The sequence below is a fragment of the Lagenorhynchus albirostris genome, chromosome 1, assembly GCF_949774975.1.
Source record: "Lagenorhynchus albirostris chromosome 1, mLagAlb1.1, whole genome shotgun sequence".
Taxonomy (NCBI): domain Eukaryota; kingdom Metazoa; phylum Chordata; class Mammalia; order Artiodactyla; family Delphinidae; genus Lagenorhynchus; species Lagenorhynchus albirostris.
The window spans coordinates 93,380,526-93,407,994 of record NC_083095.1 but is presented as its reverse complement, the minus strand read 5'-3'; the positions used below and the strand labels follow the sequence as shown (position 1 = coordinate 93,407,994).

Genomic DNA, 27,469 nt, shown 5'->3' with positions numbered 1-27,469 from the left:
TCTGCAGATTTAGAAACACTTCTTGTTCTTTTCAGAAAGGAATTCTAATCTCATCAAGTGCTACAAAAAAATTCTAGCCAAGAAAACCTCCTAAAATACCAAAACCCACTTTATCAAAAGGATGTAACTTGTTGCAATTGCTCAACAAATTTTTATTTAAAGAGCTGAAAAGTCTGGTTTTGAAAAGACATTCCACATATAGCTGGGAGTTAGGACTACAACTAGACAGATGTTATTTTGCTGTCCTAGTCTCATGGATGGATACATTCTATCTATCTACCTACCTACCTACCTACCTACCTACCTTCACACACATATACACATATAGACACACACAACATACATATATTCACACACATATACATATATAAGTGTGTGTATCTATTTGTGTATGTCTGTGGTTGCTGGTAAGAAAGGTGACCCCAAAGGTTCTGAAAGAGGACAGCTTGGTGCTAAAAAGAAGCCACAGTACACAGACTAAGATGCCTCAGTAATAACTTTTCACATGAATCATTTGGTCATGTGGGTCACAAACACAGCATCTCTGACAACTATTTTTACAAATTTACAACGTTTACAAACTTCTTGCAGTAATACAACCTGTTAACATTTTCATAAGTAAATACAAATTGCATATACTTCCTTTCAAATATTAGACCTATCAGTTATATTTGTTTTAAACTTCCATGCCATAGTACAGAGTCACTAGGTTTCAATAAATTAGCACCGAACAATCACCAACTATAATTTTAAATTGCTATAAAAATGAGTACAATGTTAAGCAACCCTAAGGGGCCTCTGCAACTTAGAAAAATTTCTTACTTTATTAAGATCTTCATGGAGACCATCCATTAGGAACAGAAGCAGTTCTTGTGAATCTTGCTGGCTGTATCCTGCAAACTGGTCATTGATCTTCCCAATAGTGATTTTAAAGTCTTTTGGACTGATATACCTGTACTGTCCTGTCCACAGGGCTTTCATGATTATGCCAAATTCTTCCGCCACTTCACCTTTATGCCCCAACAAATTTGACCTTTGCAAATAAAATTAAAGTTACAAAAAAGCAATACAGGAATTATAAAAAGCCAAGATACAGTGGGTTCTTGACATCAATACTGTAATATGTGACCCTACACTACACTAAAATACTTATTCACAGGTTTATTACCAAATACCTATCTATCTGAATCTTACTTTGATTACACCCCTCCAACTTGCTTCTTTTTGGCTGCCAGCCCTGCACGGTCTCCTATTCCTTATCAACAGGCTCCAGTTTAAGACAGTGTGGTTCCACCTTCTTGTACTGTTCCTTTCCTGTTGTCCTTTACCAATCAGAGGAGGCTTTTCTCTACACTGTTCTTTTTTTTTTTTTAAACATCTTTATTGGAGTATAATTGCTTTACAATGGTGTGTTAGTTTCTGCTGTATAACAAAGTGAATCAGCTATACGTATGCATATATCCCCCTCTTGCGTCTCCCTCCCACCCTACCTATCTCACCCCTCTAGGTGGTCACAAAGCACGGAGCTGATCTCCCTGTGCTATGCTGCTGCTTTCCACCAGCTATCTATTTACATTTGGTAGTGTATATATGTCCATGCCGCTCTCTCACTTCGTCCCAGCTTACCCTTCCCCCTCCCTGTGTCCTCAAGTCCATTCTCTGCATCTGCGTCTTTATTCCCGTCTTACCCCTAGGTTCTTCAGAACCATTTTTTTTTTTAGATTCCATATATATGTGTTAGCATACGGTATTTGTTTTTCTCTTTCTGACATACTTCACTCTGTATGACAGACCCTAGGTCCACCCACCTCACTACAAATAACTCAATTTCATTTCTTTTTATGGCTGAGTAATATTCCACTGTATATATGTGCCACATCTTCTTTATCCATTCATCTGTCAATGGACACTTAGGTTGCTTCCATGTCCTGGCAATTTCTACACTGTTCTTAAGAATATTTTCCTCTTTCCTAATTTGACATCTCTGGAACTGGCTGGTAAGGAAGCGTGGTTAGATCACCCTTTTAATACTGTACTGCAAAAAGTATGATATTTCTTTACCTATTAATATCATCCTGATAACAGTTGCGGTTGAAATAATCAGCCAGATGTGGAGTATTACATAGGCACTGCAGTATTGAGTTCATGTAACAAGTATTTCCTAAATTACGAAGTCCAGTGAGAGCTGGTCCAGATCCTCCAAAAACAGGATTGAGGTTCCGAATTTGAGAAGCAGAAAGCCTTGTGATCTCAGTTTTAGGGTAGCTTGTTGGCCTAAGGAAGAAAAAAGTGTACAAGATACTTTAAAATGCACAGAACCTGAAATGAAGGTTCACACTACAAAGGGCAGTAAACTCCAGCATCTGTACCAGTGTATTCAGTAATCTTGCAAATAGTTATTAAGTTAGCTCATAAGGTAATGGGTCTTACAGGACATTTAGTATCTAGGTTAACACTGGTTATATTCTGTGACCCTCCCATGAAACAAACACCTTTAACCTCTTATGTGAGTCCATGGTTTTTTACAGATACCCTGAGATAGATTCTCTGGCTTCTCATGAACAGGTAGAGTCTTCTAGTAGAGAAGGCTCTTTCAAACTTCTTTAAATGATCCCAGGAAATTTAGCATTACCATATGTTGTATTCAACCAGAATGCCAAACAAGGAATCAAAAAAAAAAAAAAAGTGTATGTGTATGTGTGTATATATATATATATATATATATATATATATATATATATATATATATATATGGTACCGTGGAGTATATTATCAAGCAGGCAGAGGTTATTTGGGTACTATAACCTAAAGTCTAGAGCTGTGCTGACAAATATGGTAGTAGCCACTAGCCACAGGTGGCTATATAAATTTAAGATAAAATTTAAAATTTAGCTTTTTAGTTACATTAGCCACAATTCAAAATAGCCACTACCATACTGGACAGCACAGATACAGAACATTTCTATCAACATGTCTATTGGACAGCACTAGACTAGAGAATGCCTCCAAGACTTTTGTTACTTAGTGTATTTGATGTATATGTGGAACTTCTAGAACTGCAACAGCATTAAGAAACTCCTAATTGATAAGTCTTTCTTTTATTATTGATCCTAAGTATATTTCCACCTCTGAAAGGAATACTGAGAACAGATTATATTTCAACCACCTTTTCTTCACACATGGCTCAGGTGTATGCACTCATGTGCTATTTCTCTGTTCAACACAGATAAAAAAATACATGTACTGCATATGCTGTAGTTTTAAAAACTGTCAAATTAACAAACTTTCGTAAGAATGATAATTCAAGAAGGAATTACACCTCACCAGCTTTAATAGTGAGCCCTAAAATCTATAACTAGATTTACCAATTTTACAAAATCTCCTCCAGGTAAGTCCTACCTGGCAGGGAAGGTTCTCATGAGGAAAATATATTACCTACTTTTTGCGGAGGTGATTCTGAAGAGGCCAAAAAGACAGCCTAGTTAGAATTCCTTAGCAATTAAGAGATTGTATTTAATAAATAGAAAAATCCATTTATTTTCACTTCCATCTATCCTACATCCCCCAAAAGTAATGATCAGAAGTGGTAAATAGAAGCTGATACACACTATAATGCTCATTATTTTAATACTATGTAAGTTTACTCCCACATTACTGGCTGAGTTAAAAAAAAAAAAGTTTGGAATTTAAGAGCTGCAACAAGACATACTCAATAATTCCATAAATTATGGTCCTCAAAAGGAGATTTAGGGATCACAGGAAGTTTATACAACACATCTAAGCAGTCTATGGCACACTGCCTTAAAACTTAACAAGGTGTATACTTTTATATCTACATGATTACGTATGATAATCCTCTGTGATATATTTAAGTTAGCACTTGGGAGAAAAACCAAGGACATTTAATCCATTTATTTCTTTTTTCCTCTTTAGTAAATAAAGGCTGTGACAGCCATCCACAGAATTTTCTGACGCCCTGATATTAATAAACTGATATGCTTAGAGTAGAAGTTTTCAAATACAGCAGATGATTCTGTTTCTAGGAGTTAGGATAAACTTACTTGGTTTCCCGATTAACTGCTGGAGTTACTGCTGGTCTCCTCTTCTCTTCCTCTTGAATGGCTTGGGTTATATCTGGGGAGGAGTAGGAGCGCTTCAGCTTGGACGGTTCTCTGTCCCGCTCGGCAGGAATCTGTGGCTTGGCTTTATGAGTTGGAGGGGTGGAAGGAGGTGCTGGTGAAGGAGCCATTTCCGGTGGATACATATGAACAGTGTTGGTGGGCGAATGATAGTAACGAAAAGTTCCAGTGATAGGGTCAAGAAACTTACATGGGGAAAAACAAAGGTCAAAAAATGATGAACATCGAGTGAACAACAACAAAAATATCACTCAAAAGTATCTCACTGATGAATTTACTTCTGGATTAAAATTATTTGAATAAAATGGTGATAATCACTTCTATAATTAAACTTTCAAACAACTTTAGGTTTTAAAGTGATACACTGTTTCTCAATGACAGATGCCAGGATGTTCATATACTGTAGCCATCATCCCAGATTGGATACTGAAAAATCTAACCCTGCTGTAATTAGGGAAATGAGTTATGTCCTTTATAATGAAGAAACAGAATCCACTCTGCATTAGAGAAACAGAATAAACAAATACATGTTTTGTTTTTTAAAAAAAGAGTGACCATGTAATTTATTTCTGTGCTAATTTTGAATTTTACCTTGGCCCAGCCTGAAGGCAGTCCTGGTACGATCCTCCCCATTTCTTCACTTCGTGCTCTTGTCAAAGGCTCTCGAGACTAAAGAAAAAAAAAACAAAAAAGTAAAAGATTTTTAAATTACATTTTGCCATATACAAACTTAAGCTACTTGTACCAAAGAACCAAAAAGCCTTGTGTTGCTGCCCTTAATATTTTTTAAAACAAGTTCAAAGATGAAGAACTATACGTTTTCTTTCTTTTTTTAAATAGATCTTTATTGGAGTATAATTGCTTCACAATACTGTGTTAGTTTCTGTTGCACAACAAAGCGAATCAGCCATATGCATACATGTCCCCATATCCCCCCTCCCATTCTCCCTATCCCACCCCTCTAGGTCATCCCAAAGCACCAAGCCAATCTCCCTGTGCTATATTGCTGCTTCCCACCACCCAACTATTTTACATTTGGTAGTGTATATATGTCGATGCTACTTTCACTTCACCCCAGCTTCCCCCTCCCACCCCAAGTCCTCAAGTCCATTCTCTATGTCTACCTCTTTATTCCTGCCCTGCAACTAGGTTCATCAGTACCATTTTTTCTTTTTTTAGATTCCATATATATGCATTAGATTACAGTATTTGCTTTTCTCTTTCTGACGTACTTCACTCCGTATGACAGACTCGAGGTCCATCCACCTCACTACAATAACTCAATTTCATTTCTTTTTATAGCTGAGTAATATTCCATTTATATATGTTTTTTTAAAGTCCTAAAATTATCACAGCAAGGGGAAGGAGTGTGTGTGCACAAGCCTATAATAACGGTGACTTTTAAAAGTTTCTCTAAAAAAACAGAAACACAGGCTTCCCTGGTGGCACAGTGGTTAAGAATCCACCTGCCAATGCAGGGGACACAGATTCGAGCCCTGGTCCGGGAAGATCCCACATGTTGCAGAGCAACTAAGCTTGTGTGCCACAACTATTGAGCCTGAGCTCTAGAGCCCGTGAGCCACAACTACTGAGTCCTTGTGCCACAACTACTGAAGCCTGCGTGCCCTAGAGCCTGTGCTCCGCAACAAGAGAAGCCACTGCAATGAGAAGCCCGCCCACCACAATGAAGAGTAGCCCCTGCTCTCTGCAACTTGAGAAAGCCCGTGCACAGCAACGAAGACCCAATGCAGCCAAAGAGAAAAAAATAAATTTATAAAAGAAGAAAAGAAAAAATAATAAATTGGACTTCATCAAAAAAAAAAAAAAAAACCCCAAACAAAAAAAAACACAGAAACACAAAGAATTTCACTTCTAGGTGTCAACACAAAAGAAATGAAAATACATTTTCATACAAAGACACTTAGATGCAAATGTTAATAGCAGTATTATTGATAACAGCCCCAAAGCAGAAGCAATCCAATGTCCATCAAATGTGGTATATCCATACAATGGAATACTACTCAGCAACAAAAGGAATAAACTACTGATACGTGGTACAATATAGATGAATGTCAAAAAATTACGGTAGGTGAAAGAAATATACAAAAGACTATATATATATTATTTGTATGAAATGCCTAGAAGAGGCAAATCTGTGGAGACAAAGATTAGATTCATGGTGCCTGGAATGGGGAGTGACTATAGCTGGGCACAGAGATCTTTTTGGTGTGATGGAAATGTCCTAAAATTGGATTGCATTAAAACTGTTTCACAACTCTGAACTGAAATCACTGAACTGTACATTAAAAATGGATTACTTTTATGGTATTCAAATTATACGTCAAGAAAACTCTTAAATAAAAACAAAGGCAAAGACATCTTATAAAAGGCCTAAATATTTTAAAAATTGTGATGAAATATAACATTTACCATCTTGAACATTTTTAAGTGTATAGGTAAGTGGCATTAAGTATATTCACACTGTTGTGCAACCACTCTCCAGAACTCTCTTCATCTTGCAAAACTAAAACTCTGTACCCATTTAAACAACTCCGAACTTCTCCCAACCCCTAGGTCCCTGGCAACCACCACTCTACTTCCTGTCTCTATGAATTTAACCATTCTAGGTACCCTATATAAATGAAATCAAAGAACATTTGTCCTCTTGTGACTGGTTTATTTCACTTAGCGTAATGTCATCAAGGTTCATCCATGTCAGAATTTCTTTTTTAAAAGCTGAATAATATTCCATTATATGTACATACCACATTTTTTATAGATTCATCTGTCAGTGTATACTTGAGTTACTTCCATCCTTTGGCCATTATGAATAATACTCTATGAATATGGGTGTATAAATTTCTCTTTGAGGGTCTGCTTTCAATTCTTTTGGGTATATAACCAGAAGTAGAATTGCTAGATCATACAATAAGGCCTAAGTATCTTTTAATTTCATAAAATGAATAGAACATATCATCATACTTTAAATAGGAAGATAAGGATCTATTCCCTTTAGCATATAAGTGGACCCATCATGCAAAAACAAGCAAAAAATGCTACCAAAGATAGCAAAGATTCCCTCAGAGAGAAGATCTTAAGATGGAGGAGGATGATATGGTAGAGATAACCACATGGTTATAATCCATGTTTTCTTTTCCTATCCAATGAACTGTTGCTTACTTTATTTCTTTCAGTGCCTTCTGTATTCTCTCTAAAAGTTCCAGTCTTTAGAATTCCACTTTCTGGTTGTCCTTTAATCTTAACAGGCTATAAAATTATTAAAATCAGAAGTGAAACAAAACTTTAACTTTTCCCCAACAAAAACCTACCTATCACTAGCTAATACAAGCAAATCCATCAGACTGCAAATGTAAAAAGAGAGAAAAAAAATGAGGCTCTGAAAAGTTTATTTGATTTTACTGTCAAATTAGACACTTAAAATTAAAGGTGGCGGGGCCCATGTGGGATTTCCTAACTCCAAAGGTAAAGAACTAAGAAACTTTGATGAATCAGTGGTGGGAAAGAGATGTCAATCACAGTGGATTATGACGCACTGGTTCATAATACATGGCCAAGTATAAGATGTTGGGTCATTAGTGTACACACACCATGGATGGCCTCTTGTGAACATTATCCTTTTATTTAAATCTCTTATGATTTTGGCTACCTTGAAAGTGGTAGTGATTTAAAATCATTAACGTATTAAACAGAATGAAGCGATTATAGCATTTCATACAGAGCAATATTCAGGAGTGCAAAATTCATTTTATATCCTCTTAGAACTTCTCATAGATGCTTTAAGAAATTCACTTTAATCTTATAGATTTTAAAAATAACTACAGTAAAGTAAAAACTTAAAAGTGTGATAACAAACAAAATTTATTCCAGAATAAATCACACATTTTGCCTACTTTTAAAAGGATCATACAATGAATGCAATCTTAACTTTTCCTTCAGTGTGTTACATTATAGGAAACATTAAAAAACTATATGTGATCATCTCAGGGCTATTTAGACTTGTATGCATATTTGGCACCTATACTAAGTGACCCCAGAAATACGAATGCTTTAAGTTCTTAAGACTACCTGCCTCTGGATAGAAGGTGGCTTTGGAATTTAACTGCATATGTGATTCACAGGCAACTTAACCTCTAAGCTTCAATTTCATCTGTAAATTGAATTCCTCATAGAGTTATCATTAGGAGGAATAAGTAAGATTATGTATCAATAGTAGAAATACCTGGCATATACTAGCTACACAATGAATAATATTTAAATGGTAAGAGCTCCTAAGTTCTGATTCTTCTATGAATAAAGTTAGAGAATTTTAGAACATGAGCTTCATTTTCCTAACTTTGGATGTTTAGAAGGCTTTTGCATGGGACCTACATCTTTGATAATTAAAGTTACTAGGTTAAGTGTTCAGTGGATAAATGTGGCACTAATATGAATTGTTAATTTTGGTATATGCATAAACTGCTGCTTGAGAAGTATAGAAATTGATGTTCAATAAAGACAGTATTTCGCCTCCAATTAGAATTCATTTTCACACTATCAAAAATATATTTCCATTTATATGAAATGTAAAAAGGGCTATAGCTGTTCTTGCTATTATAAAAACTTATTTGTTAGAAGATGACATCATACTATACATAGAAAATCCTGAAGATGCCACCAAAAAACTACTAGAGCTCATCAATGAATTTGGTAAAGTTGCAGTATACAAAACTCATATACAGAAATCTGTTGCATTTGTATACACTAATAATGAACTACCAGAAAGAAATTAAGAAAACAATCCCATTTACAATTGCATCAAAAAGAATAAAATAGGGACTTCCCTGGTGGTCCAGTAATAAAGAATCCGCCTTCCAATGCAGGGGATGTGGGTTCGATCCCTGGTCGGGGAACTAAGATCCCACGTGCCGCAGGGCAACTAAGCCTGCGTGTCACAACTACTGAGCTCACACACCTCAACGAGAGAGCCCGCATGGCACAAACTACAGAGCCCATGTGCTCTGGAGCCCACACACCACAACTACAGAGCCCTCATGCCCTGGAGCCCACATGCCACAACTAGAGAGAAGAAGCCCACACCACAACAAAGAGCCTGCACTGCAACAAGAGATCCCACATGCTACAACTAATACCTGATGCAGCCAAAAAAAAATTTTTTTAAATAAAGAAAATAAATAAATATTAAAAAAGAATAAAATATATAGGAATAAATCTAACTAAGGAGGTAAAAGACCTGTACTTGGAAAACTGTAAGACACTGATGAAAGATAATTGAGGATGCCCCAAACAGATGAAAAGATAATACTGTGTTCACGGATTGGAAGAATTAATATTGTTAAAATGTCCATTCTACCCAAGGCAATCTACAGATTCAATGAAATCTCTATCAAAACACCAATGGTGCTCTCTATTGTCTTCTCTGCACTGGGAGCAGCTCTCCTGCCATGGCCCTTCAGCCCCTGAAAATGTACACGTGTGCCAAGTTCATCTCCATCCCCTCCTTGATCAGGAGAACCTCTCCACTAATGAGCCGATCACTGTCTGCAGTGGTGCTGAAACGACTGGAGATGCTGACAGATGAGAGCCACAGCAGCTTGGCAACCCCGAGTCCCCTGACCACCTCACTTATTCCTAGTCGCTGCTTCCAAACCAGTGCCATTTCGAGGGACACTGACACAACAGCCAAGTTCACTGGAGCTGGGGCTGCCACAGTAGGGGTGGCTGGCTCTGGGGCTGGAATTGGGACTGTGTTTGGGAGCCTCATCATTGGTTATGCCAGGAACCCTTCTCTGAAGCAACAGCTCTTCTCCTACACCATTCTGGGCTTTGCCTCTTGGAAGCCATGGGACTCTTTTGCCTTATGGTGGCCTTTCTCATCCTCTTCACCATGTGAAGGGGCTGTTTCCACCTCCCATAGTTCTTTCTCCCGTGTCTTGTCTGCCCTGTATGTTCCTTTTCCTGTACCACCCCAGGCAGCCTGGGGAAAGGGGTTGGCTCAGGGTTTGACAGAAGGAAGACAAATAAATACTGTATTAATAAGAAAAAAGATAAAAACAAAACAAAAAAGACACCAATGGCATTTTCCACAGAACTAGAACAAATAATCTAAAATGTTTACAGAAACACAGAAGACCCCAAATAGCCAAAGCAATCTTAGGAAAGAACAGAACTGGAGGAATCATGCTCCCTGACTTCAACTACAAACCTACAGTCATCAAACCAGTATGGTACTGGCACAAAAACAGCCACACAGATCAATGGAACAGAACAGAGAGGCCAGAAATGAACCCACACTTATATGGTCAAATTAATCTATGACAAGGGAGGAAGAATATACAATGGGGAAAAGATAACCTCTTCAATAAATGGTGTTGTTGATGGATCAGGTCTTTGAGATACATAAGGAAGCAAGTAATTTTTTTCCACACTTCTTTTTATTGGACGAAATAATTCAAAGTATGTATGCATTATAAAGTTCAGCATTCAAAGAGCACTGACATTTTATTAATATTAAAAATAAGCCAGGAGTTCCCTGGTGGTCCAATGGTCAGGACTCCACGCTTTCACTGCAGTGGCCCTGGGTGCAATCCCTGGTCGGGGAACTAAGATCCCGAAAGCTGTGTGAAGCAGCCCCCCAAAAAACAAAACCAAAACCAAACGAACAAACAAAAAAACCAAGAGAGAAGATGTAAAACAAACAAAAGAAACCCAAAAAACAAAACAAAAATGGTGTTGGAAAAACTGGACAGCTACATGCAGAAGAATCAAACTAGACTATTCTCCTACAACAGGCACAAAAATAAATTCAAGATGGATTAAAGACTTAAATGTAAGACCTGAAACCATAAAAATTCTAGAAGAAAACACAGGCAGAACACTCTTTGACATTGGTCTTAGTAATATTTTTTTGCATATGTCTCCTCAGGCAAAGGAAACAAAAGCAAAAATAAACAAATTTTGACTAGATCAAATTAAAAAGCTTTTGCACAGAGAAGGAAACTAACAACAAAATGAAAAGGCCACCTACTGAATGGGAGAAGATACTTGCAAATGATATATCTGATAAGGGGTTAATATCCAAATTATACAAAGAACTCAGACAGCTCAACATCAAAGAAACAAAAAACCTGATTTAAAAATGGGCAGAGGATCTGAATAGACATTTTTCTGAAGAACACATACAGATGGCCAACAGGCACATGAAAAGATGCTCAACATCACCAGTCATCAGGGAAATGCAAATCAAAACCACAATGAGATATTACCTCACACCTGTCAAAATGGCTATTATCAAAAAGACCACAAATAACAAGCATTGGCGAGATCGTGGAGAAAAAGGAGCCTTACTACAACACTGTTGGTGGGAATGTAAATTGGTACAGTCGCTATGAAAAACAGTATGGAGATTCCTTAAAAACTGAAAAATAGAACTACCATATGATCCAGCAATTCCACTCCTGGTTATTTATCCAAAGAAACCAAAACCAGTAATTAGAAAAGATATATGTACCCCTATATTCACTGCAGCATTATTTATAATAGCCAAGATGTGGAAGCAACCCAGGTGCCCATTAGTCAGCCATTAAAAAAAAAAAAAGAATGAAATCTTGTCATTTGTGACAACATGGATGGACCTAGAGGGTAGTATGCTAAGTGAAATAAGTCAGCCCCAAAAAGATAAAATATTGTATGATTTCGCTTACATGTAGAATCTAAAAAACAAATGAACAAACATAAAACAGAAACAGTTATGGATACAGAGAACAAACAGGTGGTTGCCACAGGGGAGGACAGTGTGGGGAGGAAAGAAATAGGTGAGGGAGATTAAGAGGTATAAACTTTCAGTTGCAAAATAAATGTCACAGGGATGAAATATATACAGTGTGGGGAATATAGTCAATAGCTATGTATCCTTGTATGGTGACATATCATAACTAGACTTATTACGGTGATCATTTTGAAATGTATAGAAATACCAAATTGCTATCTTGTGTAACAGGAACTAACAGAGTGTTATAAATCATTTAGACTTCAAAAACAAACAAACACATAGGAAAAAAGATCAGATTTGTGTTTATCGGAGGTGGGAGTAGGGGGAACTGGATGAAGGTAATTGTAAGGTACAAACCTCCAGTTATAAGGTAAGTAAGTACTGGGGATGTAATGTACAACATGACAAATATACTCAACACTGCTGTACGTTACATATGAAAGATGTTAAGTAAGTAAATCCTAAGAGTTCTTATCACACAATTTTTTTTTTTACTGTTTCTTTAATTTTGTATCTCTATGAGATGATGGGTGTTCATTAAATTTACTGTGATAATTATTTCATGATGTATGTAAGTCAAATCATTATGCTGTACATCTTAAACTTATACAGTGCTGTATGTCATTAATATCTCAATATAACTAGAAGGAAAAAAATAAAGTAGGATTAAAAAAACCCAAAACACTTAGTTTAGTGTTCAAAAGGGAAAGGCATTGTTAATTGCATAAGACAACAACAAGAGCAACAAAATAAAACAAAAAGGCAAAAAAGAAGCCCATGAAAAGCATACATGATATTATTAAGTTAAAAAAAAATCTCCAGGGGACTTCCCTGGTGGTCTAGTGGTTAGGATCTGGTGCTTTCACTGCTGTGGCCAGGTTCAATCTCTGGTCTGGGAACTGAGATCCTGAAAGCGGCACGGGGAAGCCAAAAAGAAAAAAGAAAAAAAAAAAATCTCCTCCAAAATTATGAAAATCAATGTTGGGGAACAGCCAAGGGCAGAAAAAGGCAACATTAATGGGGTTATTGCAAAGATTATTGACTACATGAATCAACAAACAAAATGACATAGACCTGACAAAAAAAAATCATTATACACAAAGATAAATGTTGGTTCATTCAGATGTCACTGATTTTGGACATATTCTAAGCAGAGACAAACTTCATTATATAAATATTTGGCAGCAAATTCCTCCATTCGGAGATCGTATTATATTTCATTCTAGTCTTTTGATGATCATACATCAAGAATAAAAATAAAGAATGTAGAACTTCCCTGGTGGTGCAGTGGTTAAGAATCTGCCTGCCAATGCAAGGGACATGGGTTTAAGCCCTGGTCTGGGAAGATTCCACATGCCGTGGAGCAACTTAGCCCATGCGCCACAACTGCTGAGCCTGTGCTCTAGAGCCCGTGAGCCACAACTACCGAGCCCATGCGCCACAACTACTGAAGCCCTTGCACCTAGAGCCCGTGCTTCGCAACAAGAGAAGCCACCACAATGAGAAGCCCGAGCACTGCAACGAAGAGTAGCCCCTGCTCGCTGCAACTAGAGAAAAGCCCATGCGCAGCAACGAAGACCCAATGCAGCCAAAAATAAATAAATAAATTTAGTAAAAAAAAATGAAGAACATAGCTATTTATCTCAATTATCGAAAATATGTTGCATTTCATAGACACAAAAAGCAATTCCATTCCCAACCAATCAAATAACAGTAGGTAAGCAAATGTAGGTGGATCAGTACAAATCTATCATCTCCTAAGAAAATTACTTAAAATGCCTGCCCTGTTTATGGAATGCTACTGGTGTCACCTTTTAATATACATTTTATTATTTATTTATATACATTTTATTACACTTAGTTGGCAACTTGTACTGTTTGTTTCTGCTTACCTTGCCTGAACTGGAATCTCCTGCCACAGAGGCATGGGGCACATCTCCCGTTGACTTTTTCTGCACTTCTGGGGTTGGACACCTTTTCCCCCTATCTTCCACAGATTTCTTGGCATCAGTAGTTTCATGTTCACTTTTACTTTGTCTTTTTACTCCTGTTATTTCTCTGCCCTTCTTTGCTGAGGTTTCCTTAGCTTCTTTCTTGGCCTGTTCACTTTCTTTCTTTTCCATTTGTTCTTTTGCTTTTTGTTGCTTCTCTGTGATTTCATTTTCTTCAGCTTCTTGTTTCTTTCTGTCTTTCTGTTCTTCTTCTTCTTTCCTCAGTTTCTCTTTCTGTTCCTCTTGCTGCCTTTCTCTAAGTTCTTTTTCTTGTTTGTTTTTCTCCATTAGAAGAGCAGTTTCTGCATGAATACGAGCTTTTTCTTCATCTGTTAACATGGCAGTTGGAAGGGGAAATACCGGTTTTGTGGACCGATCAGGAACAACTTTTCCATTCTGAGGAGACTGTTGCTCATGATCTGTAATTTCAGATTTTATTCTATGATCTTCAGGCAATTTGACTGCCGGTTTTTTAGTACGATCAATCTATATCAACAAAAACAGAGAAAAACATACTTTTGTCAAAATCCAGGAACATAGTAACCTCAGTTCTTGATATCAAGTTGTGATAAAAGAACCATCACTGTGTGGAGACAACATCTACCAAAACATCTACTTGTAAATTATCCAATGTCAAGATTTCTCAGAAGGCACTTGGCACTTACGTCCTCTTGATTCCACACTTTCAATACACTGAATATGTTCTGTACATGAAGAGTTCACTCTAAAACATAAAACCCAGACCTGGGCATACCTAATGTTCCATTTCTACATAACCAACTGCCTACTCAATATCTTCATGTGAGTGTCTCACATATACCACAAACCTAAAACGGACAAAAGAGAATTCATGATTTCGCCCCACAAACACATGGGTGTGACCACTATGCAAATAGTTGCTCAAACCAGAAAATTTATTTCTCCACACTGTTACCAGAGTAATCATTTTAAAGCACAAATCCAACCACCTACTTAAAAGCTTATTTTAAATAGCCACTCACTGTACTTAGATTACATCTAAAATCCTTGCCATGCCTGTGTGGTCTCACTTCTGCCTATCTCCCCAGTCTTATCTCATACTACTTGTTACACCAGCCATACTTGCCTCCCTCCACTTAATTCCTCAAAGATGCCATGCTCCTTCCCAACTCAGGTCTTTATACCAGCTATTCATCTAGATAATCCCCACCACAACATTAGATCTTGGCTTAAATATCTCTTCCTTAAACACTTCCCTGATCCCTAAGACTAGCCAAGTCCCCTGATATATGCCCTCATAATACCCTATTCTTTTCCCTCATAGTACTTACTGGGATTCTGATTAAATAACTATAATTGTCTGTTTAAAATCTTTCCTCCCTCTGAGCACATAAGCTCCAGGAGGGTAGAGATTGTGCCTGACACTTAGTAAATCAATGTTGCAGGGCAAATGAATAAAATATTCCATAACAACTTTCATAAGAGATAAAATACTAAAGACAAACTGAGTAATTATCTCAATTTAACAACATACTAACCATACAAAATTGTTTAAAGTGACCCTAACATCATTTCTTGAGAATGAAGTTTACTGAAACAAAAATGAGAATATCTGCCAGTAACAACCTGTGTAGTGTTCTTACAAAATGAACTATGTTTTTCCATTAGAAACACTACCATAGGAAGAAGGAATCATTCCTTTGCTCCTTACTTCTCTTTTTGCCTCTTCACTTAAAATAAAAATGAAACTATTCCCCGCCCCCTTTTCTAAATTTATTTGAGAATGAAGTGGAAGGACCACTATGAGAATAAGGTTAATAAAAGGTGAACAAGAACCAAAATAAATGTTTTCATCCATATTTTGGCAACAATCCATTTTCCACTCATATTAAAGGCATAGCTATGATCTTGTTACTTTCAAGTTTAAAATTCTTTTAAATGCTTTCCTTTCGCCTACAGGATAAAATTCCAAGAGATCCAAGTCTCTCCTGATGACTTCTGTCCACTTTTCCAATCTTATCTACTATCACACTCACCTGTCTCCAACTGTGAGAGCTGTGCCCAAGCATGTCAAAACTACTCACTGACCCCAGAACATGATTTGTGCCTTCAGTCATACAATTTTCCACTTGTTTCTCAAATCCTATTCAATCCTTAAAACTCAGATAAAAATACTACCTCCTCCTTGAAGACCCCCTGATGATACCCACTCTCAGTCAGAATTTCTCTCTTTGCTGTGTGCTCTAGTGACTATTAAAAAGTTAGGATATTCTGCATTATGCTGTGGTTGATTTTGTCCATGTCTCTCCTAAACATCAGACAGAATCCATGGATTACCCATATTTGTAAACCTTCATATTTTGTTTCATATAGGAAATCCTCAAAATGTGTTTGATAAATTGTACATATCTCGGAAAGTCACGAAGGGATTAGGGTGCAAATAACATGTTGATTAAGTTGAAAGGAAGTGCAATATCATAAGCTCTTTTTAAAATTTTTTTTTTTTTTTTTTTGGCGTTACGTGGGCCTCTCACTGTTGTGGCCTCTCCCGTTGCAGAGCACAGGTTTCCGATGCGCAGGCTCAGCGGCCATGGCTCACGGGCCTAGCCGCTCCACGGCCTGTGGGATCTTCCCGGACCAGGGCACGAACCCGTGTCCCCTGCATCGGCAGGCAGACTCTCAACCACTGCGCCACCAGGGAAGCCCTTTTTAAAATTTCTTAAATTTCCATTTTAAGAATAATTTATTCAAATACTATTTAGTCTTAAGATTTAATCAGAAATATTAAAAGCAGGCCGTAAAAAATGAAGAAATGAACCACTTCATTTTACAACAAAAAAATGACTAATTTTCTGCTCCACAAACCAGATGTCATCCACTTCAAATGTGAAATACTATTTAAATATACCTGAGGAAAAAAAATTAAAAGTAAATGCTAAAAAATCTTGTTGGAAAACACACAGGAAAGAATCAGTTAACCTTCCTTTAAGTAAAATCTAATGAAGAGAAAGATGCTACAAGTTTTTTATTGTAACATCTTTTTTTAAAAAATAAATTTATTTATTTTATTTTTGGCTGCGTTGGGTCTTCGTTGCTGCGTGCGGGCTTTCTCTAGTTGCGGTGAGTGGGGACTACTCTTCGTTGCAGTGCGTGGGCTTCTCATTGTGATAGCTTCTCTTGTTGGGAGCACAGGCTCTCAGCACGCGGGCTTCAGTAGTTGTGGCATGCGGGCTGAGTAGTTGTGGCTCGCGGGCTCTAGAGCACAGGCTCAGCAGTTGTGGTGCACGGGCTTAGTTGCTCCGTGACATGTGGGATCTTCCTGGACCAGGGCTCGAACCCGTGTCCCCTGCACTGGCAGGCAGATTCTTAATCACTGTGCCACCAGGAAAGCCCCCTATTGTAACATCTTTTATTTAAACTCTTTTAAATAATTATTGATAAAAAATGCCTGTTATTTATGTGTCAAATTCTAAGGAAATGGAACTAAAATACTATTTCAAAACCAAAATATTGACATCACATACCTATCATCTATAAGCCAAATTATTTGGGAAAATACTATGAATTAAATTATAATAAAAAACACCTGAAAGTGTTGTTCAACTTCACTGTGCTAATACTGTCTTTCATTAGTACTGCCTGTACTAAATGGACCCAGCTGGGTTTAAAATCCTTCCAATTAGTTATTCTAATATTGCTGTGGCAGTAAGACAATTACAATGAAAATTTTTTATAGCAAAAAAGGTACCAAAACATATAGATATTTCTCAATATTTTTCTTTCTAAAATACTGAAGGCATATATATGCTAGATACATATTTCTATACTATATATTTAATATAATATTAAAATAAAGAGACAAAAGTTAAAAGAAAATCAAGAACATACCTGTGGAACATTCTTTATAATAGGCACTGGCTGAATTATGGGTGAAACATCAGATTTAGAAGCAGCAATTGGTTCAACTGGAGTTGATATATTCAGTGGTCCCACTCTCTCATCTTGATTGTTTATCAATTCTATGTTTTCATTGACTTCTGTAGGAGGTGTCATCTGGGCAGTAGGTTTAGAAGGAACTGATTCTTCCAGTGAGGGGTAAGTAAAATCCACTAAAATCCCCAAAAGAATAAAAATATTTTTCAAAGAAAAGCAAACCCCATAAACAGTACTTCATATCTCATGCATGTTATATGTGATAGTTAAATGTAAACTAAGAGGTGACAGCCACAACAGCCTTAAAGAATTAATAAACATTAACTTCCAGGATGGGGACATCTTGTATTTTTATGCCTAAAAGCAAACTGCTATCTGACAGGACAAATGCACACACAACCAAAAACATTACCCTGAGAACATAAATAAAGTTTATTTTACCGAAGCAATTTTAAACAAAAATTTTCACATACATACATGAGACAGACACCTCTTCATTCTTGCCTCGTGGGGGTGGAGTGACTTTAGCATTTGTTGTATACTGTGGATAACAAAGGAGCCAATTTTCATAGCCTCCTTCTAAAACCAAAGGCTCATTGTGCAGGACAGTTTTACTTTCCCACTATAAAATAAGGAAATAGTATGTTTAACATGGAGGCAGCCTCTTGACAGCTAAAAACACAACAAAACTGAATATTAAAATTGCTCTTAAAAGATTCATCTTCTAAATGATTAAAAAAAAGAGAGCTGAATTCAAAATTCAGCATTAAGTGAAACAAATGGATAGATCAGGTTTTTAAAACCACACGAGTAATCCATGATCTTAGAAGAAAAATAGGAAAACAACTTAAAATACAATAAAAATCTTCTATAACCTCATCACCCAGAGATACCACTTTAACATTTTAGAGTTTATTTTTAGTTTTCTACATAGACATACTTCTTTTTAAATTTTATTTTTATAAAACAATGAAACTTATGCTGCTTTTCTCTTATATGAGCATCTGTTATTAATAAAGAACTGTCTCATCATCTGTAATGAACAAATATTGTATTTTATACAGACATACACATACACACACCAAAACTGAATCCATCATTTGAACAATTATTATTTTTCCTATTTAATTATAAACAATGGTGAGATAAAAACTAAAGATCCTCATACATGTCCATACCCAATCAACTCCATTAGGGAAAATCCCCACAAGTGGAGCTGCTAAGCCAAGGTCATGAACATTTTAAGGCTTTTAATATATATTGCTAATCTCTGAAATGATCTTTTAAAAATATGTTTGTGTATTCTGTACAATAATTTCCTAGGAGAACTGTTGGCTTACAAGTTTGGTAGATGCCACCAAACTGCCCTTCAAAAAGACAATACCAATTTACACATTTACCAACAGTGTATGAGAATGCCCATTAGAAGTCTTTATAATTTTTATCAAACTGGTGGACATAAAGTGGGTTGTTTTATTTTATTTTATTAATTAATTTATTTATTTTGGCTGTGTTGGATCTTCATTGCTGTGTGCCGGCTTTTCTCTAGTTGCGGCGAGCAGGGGCTACTCTTCGTTGCAGTGCGCGGGCTTCTCATTGCGGTGGCTTCTCTTGTTGTGGAGCACAGGCTCTAGGTGCGTGGGATTCAGTAGTTGTGGCTCGTGGGCTGTAGAGCACAGGCTCAGTAGTTGTGGCGCATGGGCTTAGTTGCTCTGTGGCATGTGTGATCTTCCCGGACCAGGGCTGGAACCTGTGTCCCCTACATTGGCAGGCAAATTCTTAACCACTGTGCCTCCAGGGAAGCCCAGGTTGTTTTAATTAGTACTTATTTGTGAAGCTGAACATATTTTAATGTATATTAACCCTTTATAGTCTATGGCTTAACTAATCTCATCTTTTGCCCATTTTTCTATAGAATTTGCTATTTTCTTGGTAAACAGTGAATGTACTCTGAATATTAAAGAAAATAGGTCTTTGTCATATTTGTTAAAAATATTTTCCCTTAATTGACTTTTTACTTTATTTGTGGTGTTTTTAACACCGTCAAAAATATTAGCCTCTTGGTTCAGGATCAAGGTAATAAAAACACTTATCAGGGGCTTCCCTGGTGGCTCAGTGGTTGAGAATCTGCCTGCTAATGCAGGGGACACGGGTTCGAGCCCTGGTCTGGGAAGATCCCACATGCCGCGGAGCAACTAGGCCCGTGAGCCACAAGTACTGAGCCTGCGCGTCTGGAGCCTGTGCTCCGCAGCAAGAGAGGCTGAGATAGTGAGGCCCGCGCACCGCGATGAAGAGGGGCCCCCACTTGCCACAACTAGAGAAAGCCCTCGCACAGAAACGAAGACCCAACACAGCCAAAAATAAATAAATAAATTTAAAAATAAAAAAAAAACCAAAAAAAAAACGTATCAATGCTTTTTCCTAGTAGTTCATTGTTTGAATCAACATATTTATATCTTTTACCCATTTGGAATCTAGTGTGGTCTAAGAAATAAGGTAGGGATCCCCTTTCTTTTACTTGCTGATTAGCCAGCTGTCCTCAAACCAGTTATTTCAATCCATCTTTTCCTCACTGATCTGTTATGTCATCTTTATCATACACTAAACTTTCAGGTAACTTTAGGAAGCTGCCACTTTTTTAGGTCAAATCCCCTACACACGAACCTTCAAGTTGCGAACTTTCAAAGATATAAATGTGCATTCCATCAAAGTCAGGCATGAGTGAACTTGCATCTTGCCCTCCGTCTCCTATTGCTGACGATTCTTCTGCTCTCCCATCTCCCACCTCCTCTCCCTCCTCCAGTCAGTAACTCTTCTTGCCTGTTCACTCGATGCCAGCCCCTGTATGCCAGCTGTTGTGTTATACTACTGTACTTTTCAAGGTACTGTACTGTAAGATTAAAAATGTTTTATTTTTTTGTGTTTGTTTTTTATGTAATACTTGTGTGAAAAGTATTATAAACCTAATACAGTACAGTACTATATAGCCAATTGTATTAGTTGGGTACCTAGGCCAACTTTGTTGGACTTACAAACAAATTGGACTTACGAACACGCTCTTGGAACAGAACTCGTTCGTATGTAGGGGACTTAACTGTAGTTGAATATTGGCAATCTCACATGTTGGCCTGTATCTGGGTATATTTCTAGATTCCTTACTTTGAAGCATGATTTGTTTCAAGGCTTTTAAGATTACTCTCCTGGAGGGCAATGTTCCATCAATTGACCCTCCTACCAGCAGACTGAGTTTTATACTTACCCATGCTCACCAGCATTCAGTGCTATTATTGTTTAATAATTTAACAAATTAAACCGAGTATTATTTTTTATCTTTGTTAATTTGATCATGAAAGTGGCATTTACTGTTTCAATCTGCATTTCTCTGATTACTAGTCAAGTTGACATTTTTATGTTTTTGTCACTTGCATATCTTCTTCTGTTCACGTCTGTGTCCACTGCTTATTTCAACATTTTATCTTAAGTAATTTTCTTATTTATTTGCAAAAGCTCTTCAGATTTCAGGTGTTCTAAATCACTGCCATATTTGGTGCAAATATTTTTTTTTGTCTTCTGCCTTCAAATCTGGTATTTTTTTGCACACCTAAGTTTTTATTTTATTAAGTCAAATCTATCAATCTCTTTTTCCTTAGTGGCTTTTTCTTTGCCTTTATGTTTCATAACAAAAAATAACACTTTTTTCCAGACAATTTATGTTTCGGAAAATTCGAATATCCTACTTTATAAAGATCAGTTTATTGTTATTGGGTGAGTCAAAACTGGTCTTTTAAATCTGAATTTTTTAAAAGTCTACAACCAAAGCATGTTGGATCTTCATGTCCTTAAGATAATCAACTAGTCGACATACCTTTCTAACAACCAGAGAAGGCTTGCAATTACAGTAAACTAACAAGGAAACTTGCTAACCTTGAAAAGTGCATCTTTCAGACTCCGCAGAGTTGTTCCAAGTTGTAAATCTTTTGCAGTACTAAACCAGTCAAGAAGTACCACATAATCCACATTCCCTCTCTTCTTCCACGTGTCTTTAGAATCATCTGGGAGGTTTGCTTCAATCCAACTAGCAGTGACTCTGAAATGTATTAACATTTGTATTGGGGCAAAAGTAGATGAGAGGTCCTAACATACTAATATAAGACACTGAGTTTTGTTCTTCAGTCTTTATCATACCATAGCAAACGTTTTTTTTGTTTGTTGTTTGTTGTTTTTGTTTTTGGCCATGCTGCGGGGCTTATGGGATTTTAGTTCCCCGAACAGGGATCGAACCAGGGCCCTCATCAGTGACAGCTTGAAGTCCTAACCACTGGACTGCCAGGAAATTTCCCCATACCATAGCAAACTTTAAGACAGCTTCCTTTCTAAGGTCAGACTGTATGTTAAGATAGTATATAGCCTAAAGTGTTTAACCACTGCATAATATTGGAATATATTTTAGTAATTATTAAAGACTGAAATAAATAGACTCAGTTGACCCTTTATGTAAAAAAAAAAAAGGGCCAAAAATGAAAACACAGGAAGTCATCTGAGTATGTCTCAGCCAAATATAAATAAATGGTGGTGGTGGGGGCACGTGGGTAACACTGTTTATATTTCAGTTCTCTTATACCTATAGAGATAATTAATAGTTAACCAAATAACAAAATGCTTATTAACAAACACATACAGCATTTACTATGTGCCAGGTGCTATTCTAAATGTTTTATTCTCATTGACTCTCACTAGATCCTCACTACACTCCTATAAAACAGGCATTATTATCCTCATTTTACAGATGAGGAAACAGGCCCAAAGAGGTTAAGTAACCTACCCAAGGTTACAGTTGCCAAGTGGAGCCAGAATTCAAGTTCAGGCAACCTGGCTCACGTCTATGCTCTTAGCTGTTGTGCTGTGCTGCCTTCTACATCATCACCTGTGAACAATACCAACTCTACACTAAAGCATGCTGTTCACGTTCTCCTTCACTCACACAAAAGCTTAAGTTCTTAACCTAAAGGCCTTCCCATGGCCCGATGCATGGCCCCTCTCTCCAGTCCTATTACTTCAACTTCCTCATCACTAGTTACTAACTTACTCCCCCTTTCTCCACTCCACCCTTGGCTCCCTTGTAATTCCTGGTTTATGCAGGTATGCACCTGCCTAATTACCTCTGTGCCTACTGTCCCCTCTGTCTGGAACCCTCTTCCCTCAGATAACTGCATCACTCATTTTCCTTATCTCAAGATTAGCTCAGGAATAACTTCTCCATGAAGGCTTCATGGATTAAAAATTTCAGTGCTCACCCCAACATACACACTTGACATAACCATCTCCATAGCACTTATCAACAGCAGATACACATTTTAAGATTTATTGCCGGGGCTTCCCTGGTGGCACAGTGGTTCAGAGTCTGCCTGCCGATGCAGGTGACACGAGTTCGTGCCCCGGTCCGGGAAGATCCCACATGCCACGGAGTGGCTGGGCCCGTGAGCCATGGCCGCTGAGCCTGCACATACGGAGCCTGTGCTCCACAATGGGAGAGGCCACAACAGTGAGAGGCCCGCGTACCGCGAAAAAAAAAAAGATTTATTGCCTGTCTCACCTATCCCACCTCCCTGTTAAAATAGAAGCTCCATGAAGCAAAAATTTTTGTCTGTTCAATGATTTAGCCCCAGCACTTAGAACCACAGTAACTCAGCCCATAATAAGTGCTCAGTAAATATCTGCTGAATGATGGAATGAATAATACAGATTTGCTCCTCCAGGAAAGGAACTCCATATTATTCCTACCAAAGCACAAAGCACCTAGGTATTTCAGGTATTTAACTGGTGATATTGGCAAGCTGGGCAGAAACTTGTATTCTAAGTAAAACTAAATGGTTTAACTAATTGAAGGGGAAAAAATCCTGTTCCTATGTAATAATGTTGGTTACTGTACCTTCTAGGAAATAAAGAAAAAAAAGAAATATAAAATACTGTTTCATGGGGCTTCCCTGGTGGCGCAGTGGTTGAGAGTCCGCCTGCCGATGCAGGGGACATGGGTTCGTGCCCCTGTCCGGGAGGATCCCACATGCCGCGGAGTGGCTGGGCCCGTGAGCCATGGCCGCTGAGCCTGTGCTCCGCAACAGGAGAGGCCACAACAGTGAGAGGCCCGCGTACCGCAAAAAATAAAAAAATTAAAAAAATACTGTTTCGTAATAAGTCTCACTTGATATGTAGAGATTAGAAGGATGCTTGGTCAACAAAGAATGAGAAAAATTGAAACATGATATTCTTAAGGACAATTTCTGACACTACGGATATACTTGCCTAAATCACTCTGTCTAAAAACTCAACATTAGTATTCTGCAGAATACTAGTTTGGGAAACAATAATATCAGTCAGTAGTCCCCAAACTTCAGTCTTTCATGTAACCCCTTCACAAGCTGCTGCAACTCTGCTCTACCTTGTCTACTGTGTAACGTTTTAATTTAATTATTTAACTGAAAGTAATCCTTTACTTAAATTTGTTTTAACAGGAAAATTTATATTCCTATATACATGGAAAATAGCATCATATCCAATAAATAAAGGATAATCCTAAAAGTAAATAAAACAGATCAGTAAATTATGCTATGTTCACATAATAGATCACCATATAGCAATGAGAATAAATAAATTACAACTACACACAATAATATACATGACTCTCATAACATAAGGTTGTGTACAAGAAGCCAGACATAAAAGACTTCAGACTGTATGGTTCCGTTTATATAAACTACAAAAACCAATCTATTCTGTTGGTGGTTCCCTTGGGTGGGTGGGGATAAGTGTAGCCACTGACAGGTGGCATAAGAGAGGCTTCTGCAATGATGGTAATGTTCTGTTTCTTGGTCCAGATGCTAGGTAAATGGATGCATTCAGTTTTTGAAAACTGACTGGGCTAAATACTGAGGATACGAGTGATTTTGTGTGTATATTATGCTGTATTAAAATTTTAAAACAGACAATGAAAAACTAGTAATATAGTATTCACCATCAGCTAGCTGAAGATACTGTTGCCTACAGTGAGCTCTGAGGCCTGCTCTCTGGTAAGAAAGGAATATTATCAAATACTAAAAAGGAATGCTAGCACCAAATTGAAACTTCTTTTAACTAATTCAGAAGGACTGAAACAGAAATTAAAAGGTAATAATTTTCTTGGTATTTCATCTTTTCATATTTCTTGGCAATTCATCTTCAATCTTCAACCTAAACTCATCTTGAGTTTCACATTAGTCAAATTCTCACATTTTGGGAAACAGTTAATAAAAGTCACCAGCTTTCTGTCAATAAAGATTAGATCATCAAAGATTAATCATAACTTTCTCTTTTCAAATCCCAGAAATATATTCATACCTACTTGATTAGACTATGCACCCTCATCGCATTTTTTTTCTTTTAAAATTTTTATTTTATTTAAAAAAAATTTCTTGTCTTTTTTTAATTTTTTGTTTTCCTTTCTAATCTCATTTTTAAATAGCATACTTACAAAGCACTTTATTCTTCAGGTCGAACATTCATAAGCCTCGGCAATATGCTAAAAACTATGCAAATTTTATTACTTAACTTTAAAAATATATCTTTTTAAGGTTGCTTAAGTTAGTACTGGAATGGACCATAGATTTTAACTAATCCAGTCCCATAAACTAAGACCTAGAGAGGTTATATAATTTTTATAACACTCATAATAGTTGAAAATAGCCCTGGACTGGAGTTTTAGCCCTATCGCTATTATGATAGTTTTTAATATACCATATATTCATGCAAGTAACTTTGAATTATTTAATAGGTTAAAGGCCTTCTTATCAAAAAAGAAAGAAAAAGGTATTTTTTTTAGTAAGTCTTACTAATGCCAGGCACTGTGTTATCTGTGTGCATAAATAAAATTTGTCATTTAAACTTCTCAAAACTTCTGAGATAGGTACTATCATTATTCCCATTTCACAGATGGAAACATGGGCTTAGAGAGGTTAGGCCACTAGCTAGAAGTAATGTAGCTAATGAGAGACGGAGTTATAATATATAGTCTAAATATAGTCTGATTTTAGAGCCTGTATTTTTTCTTAATCACTTAGCTATCCTGCTTCTTCTTCAAAAAAGTATTTGTGTAATCTTTTACCACAGATAATAGTATGGGGAATTTCAAAATAGGAAGCAATTCAAATAAAAAATAGCAGGAGAAATTAGTCAACAAACACCTGGGGAAAGAGGACACACAAGGGAGTTTCATTTCTCTTCTAATAAGACTCCAAATGCCACAGATAAGAAAAAACAGCCAAACTGGAATGTCCTTTACAGTACCCTTCAGAAAGGGTAAGGTGTGCCACTAAGGAGTAAAGAATGAAAAGGTCCACAGGAAAAGAAAAGACTACTTTTATCACATTTAGCTTGGATGTTAAGTAGTAATATTTACTACTGTCCACAGTTTACCATTTTATCTAAATATACAGCGACCCACCCTGGACTGATGGCTTCTTCAGGAACACTGAGAGAATTTGAAATATGGGAATCCAGATAATCCTGCATTCTTCGAGCATCCATTATAATCAAGCTGATGTTTTTATCCATCCTCATTGTGTAAAGCTCCTTTGCTGTGATTGCTCCTTGGAATCGAGAGAGACAATGTAAGTGACAAGAAACACCTAGTTCCGTGTGCTATTACATCACTAAATACAGGACAAGCATAGCTTTTCCTAGAACTGTCATATACTTGCTATTCTGTCATATTATTTATTACCTTTCAAACTAATTTTAAATACAATTTATGTTTTTGACATTTATCAAAAAACTAGTTCAATGCTTTGTTTATAAAGACTTAAATACCAAAACTTGCTGGTGATGTTACAACTACATCTGGTGTGGGCTCTGCTGCTGTATAAAATAAATTAGTATGGGTGTCTCATGAAAATATTCTATTTTAAAAAATCAAGCTATTTGAGAAATGTCAACCAGAAGAAATATCTGTGGTTCAAAAGTTCTTGAAAGGCTCTAAATTCTTTTTTTAAAGTCTCCATGGGGTCTCATAGGGGCTATCTGAAAAACTTATAGGTTTCCTAGAATAATAAGCCAAAAGTTTGTTATCTGTGTTCCACATCTGGGGTTGGTAAACTATGGCCAGTTATTTTCACTGGAACACAGCTACACTCATTTGTTTACATATTGTCTATGGCTGCTTCCATGAAAGGACAACAGGGCCCCCCAAGCCTAAAATGTTTAATATCTAGCCCTTTAATATTTAGCCAAAATAAATATTCCCTATGTTGCTATTTTCCTCTTCCAGGTTCTACCACCTGAAGTGAAAAATTAAAAAGCACTAAAAGGAAGCTTAAATATGGAAAGAACTATTTCAGCAGTAAGCTGTACGAAGAACACAGTCACACCATCTCCTAAGCTAAAATACCCAGTTGCTAATAACCATCTTACTTTCCTTTCTAACCATCAAGATCATTCTGATAACAAAACAATCTAAAGCGGAGAACAAACCACCAAGACGTGCAACACCTAAGCAGGGTGAGATACAAAGGAACATGTGGATAAAAACTAATCTTAGGGCTTCCCTGGTGGCACAGTGGTTAAGAATCCGCCTGTCAATGCAGGGGACACGGGTTCGAACCCTGGCCCCA

At 37.0% G+C, this 27,469-nt stretch overlaps 1 protein-coding gene and 1 pseudogene across 5 annotated transcripts in view; one reads left to right on the top strand and one right to left on the bottom strand.

Moving 5' to 3' along the window:
- USP8 (ubiquitin specific peptidase 8) overlaps positions 1-27,469 on the bottom strand; it is a 61,751-nt gene that overhangs the window by 7,072 nt on the left and 27,210 nt on the right. For all 5 annotated transcript variants that reach the window (XM_060149664.1, XM_060149693.1, XM_060149683.1 and 2 more), the window contains 9 exons: positions 26,305-26,449; positions 21,756-21,918; positions 18,309-18,453; positions 17,787-18,007; positions 13,821-14,405; positions 4,731-4,808; positions 4,062-4,324; positions 2,062-2,274; positions 823-1,033 (listed from right to left, as the gene is read on the bottom strand). In XM_060149664.1, the coding sequence (XP_060005647.1) occupies positions 823-1,033; positions 2,062-2,274; positions 4,062-4,324; positions 4,731-4,808; positions 13,821-14,405; positions 17,787-18,007; positions 18,309-18,453; positions 21,756-21,918; positions 26,305-26,449 (2,024 nt within the window). The remainder of the gene's footprint in view (positions 1-822; positions 1,034-2,061; positions 2,275-4,061; positions 4,325-4,730; positions 4,809-13,820; positions 14,406-17,786; positions 18,008-18,308; positions 18,454-21,755; positions 21,919-26,304; positions 26,450-27,469) is intronic.
- LOC132531390 (ATP synthase F(0) complex subunit C2, mitochondrial-like) lies at positions 9,578-10,182 on the top strand (annotated as a pseudogene).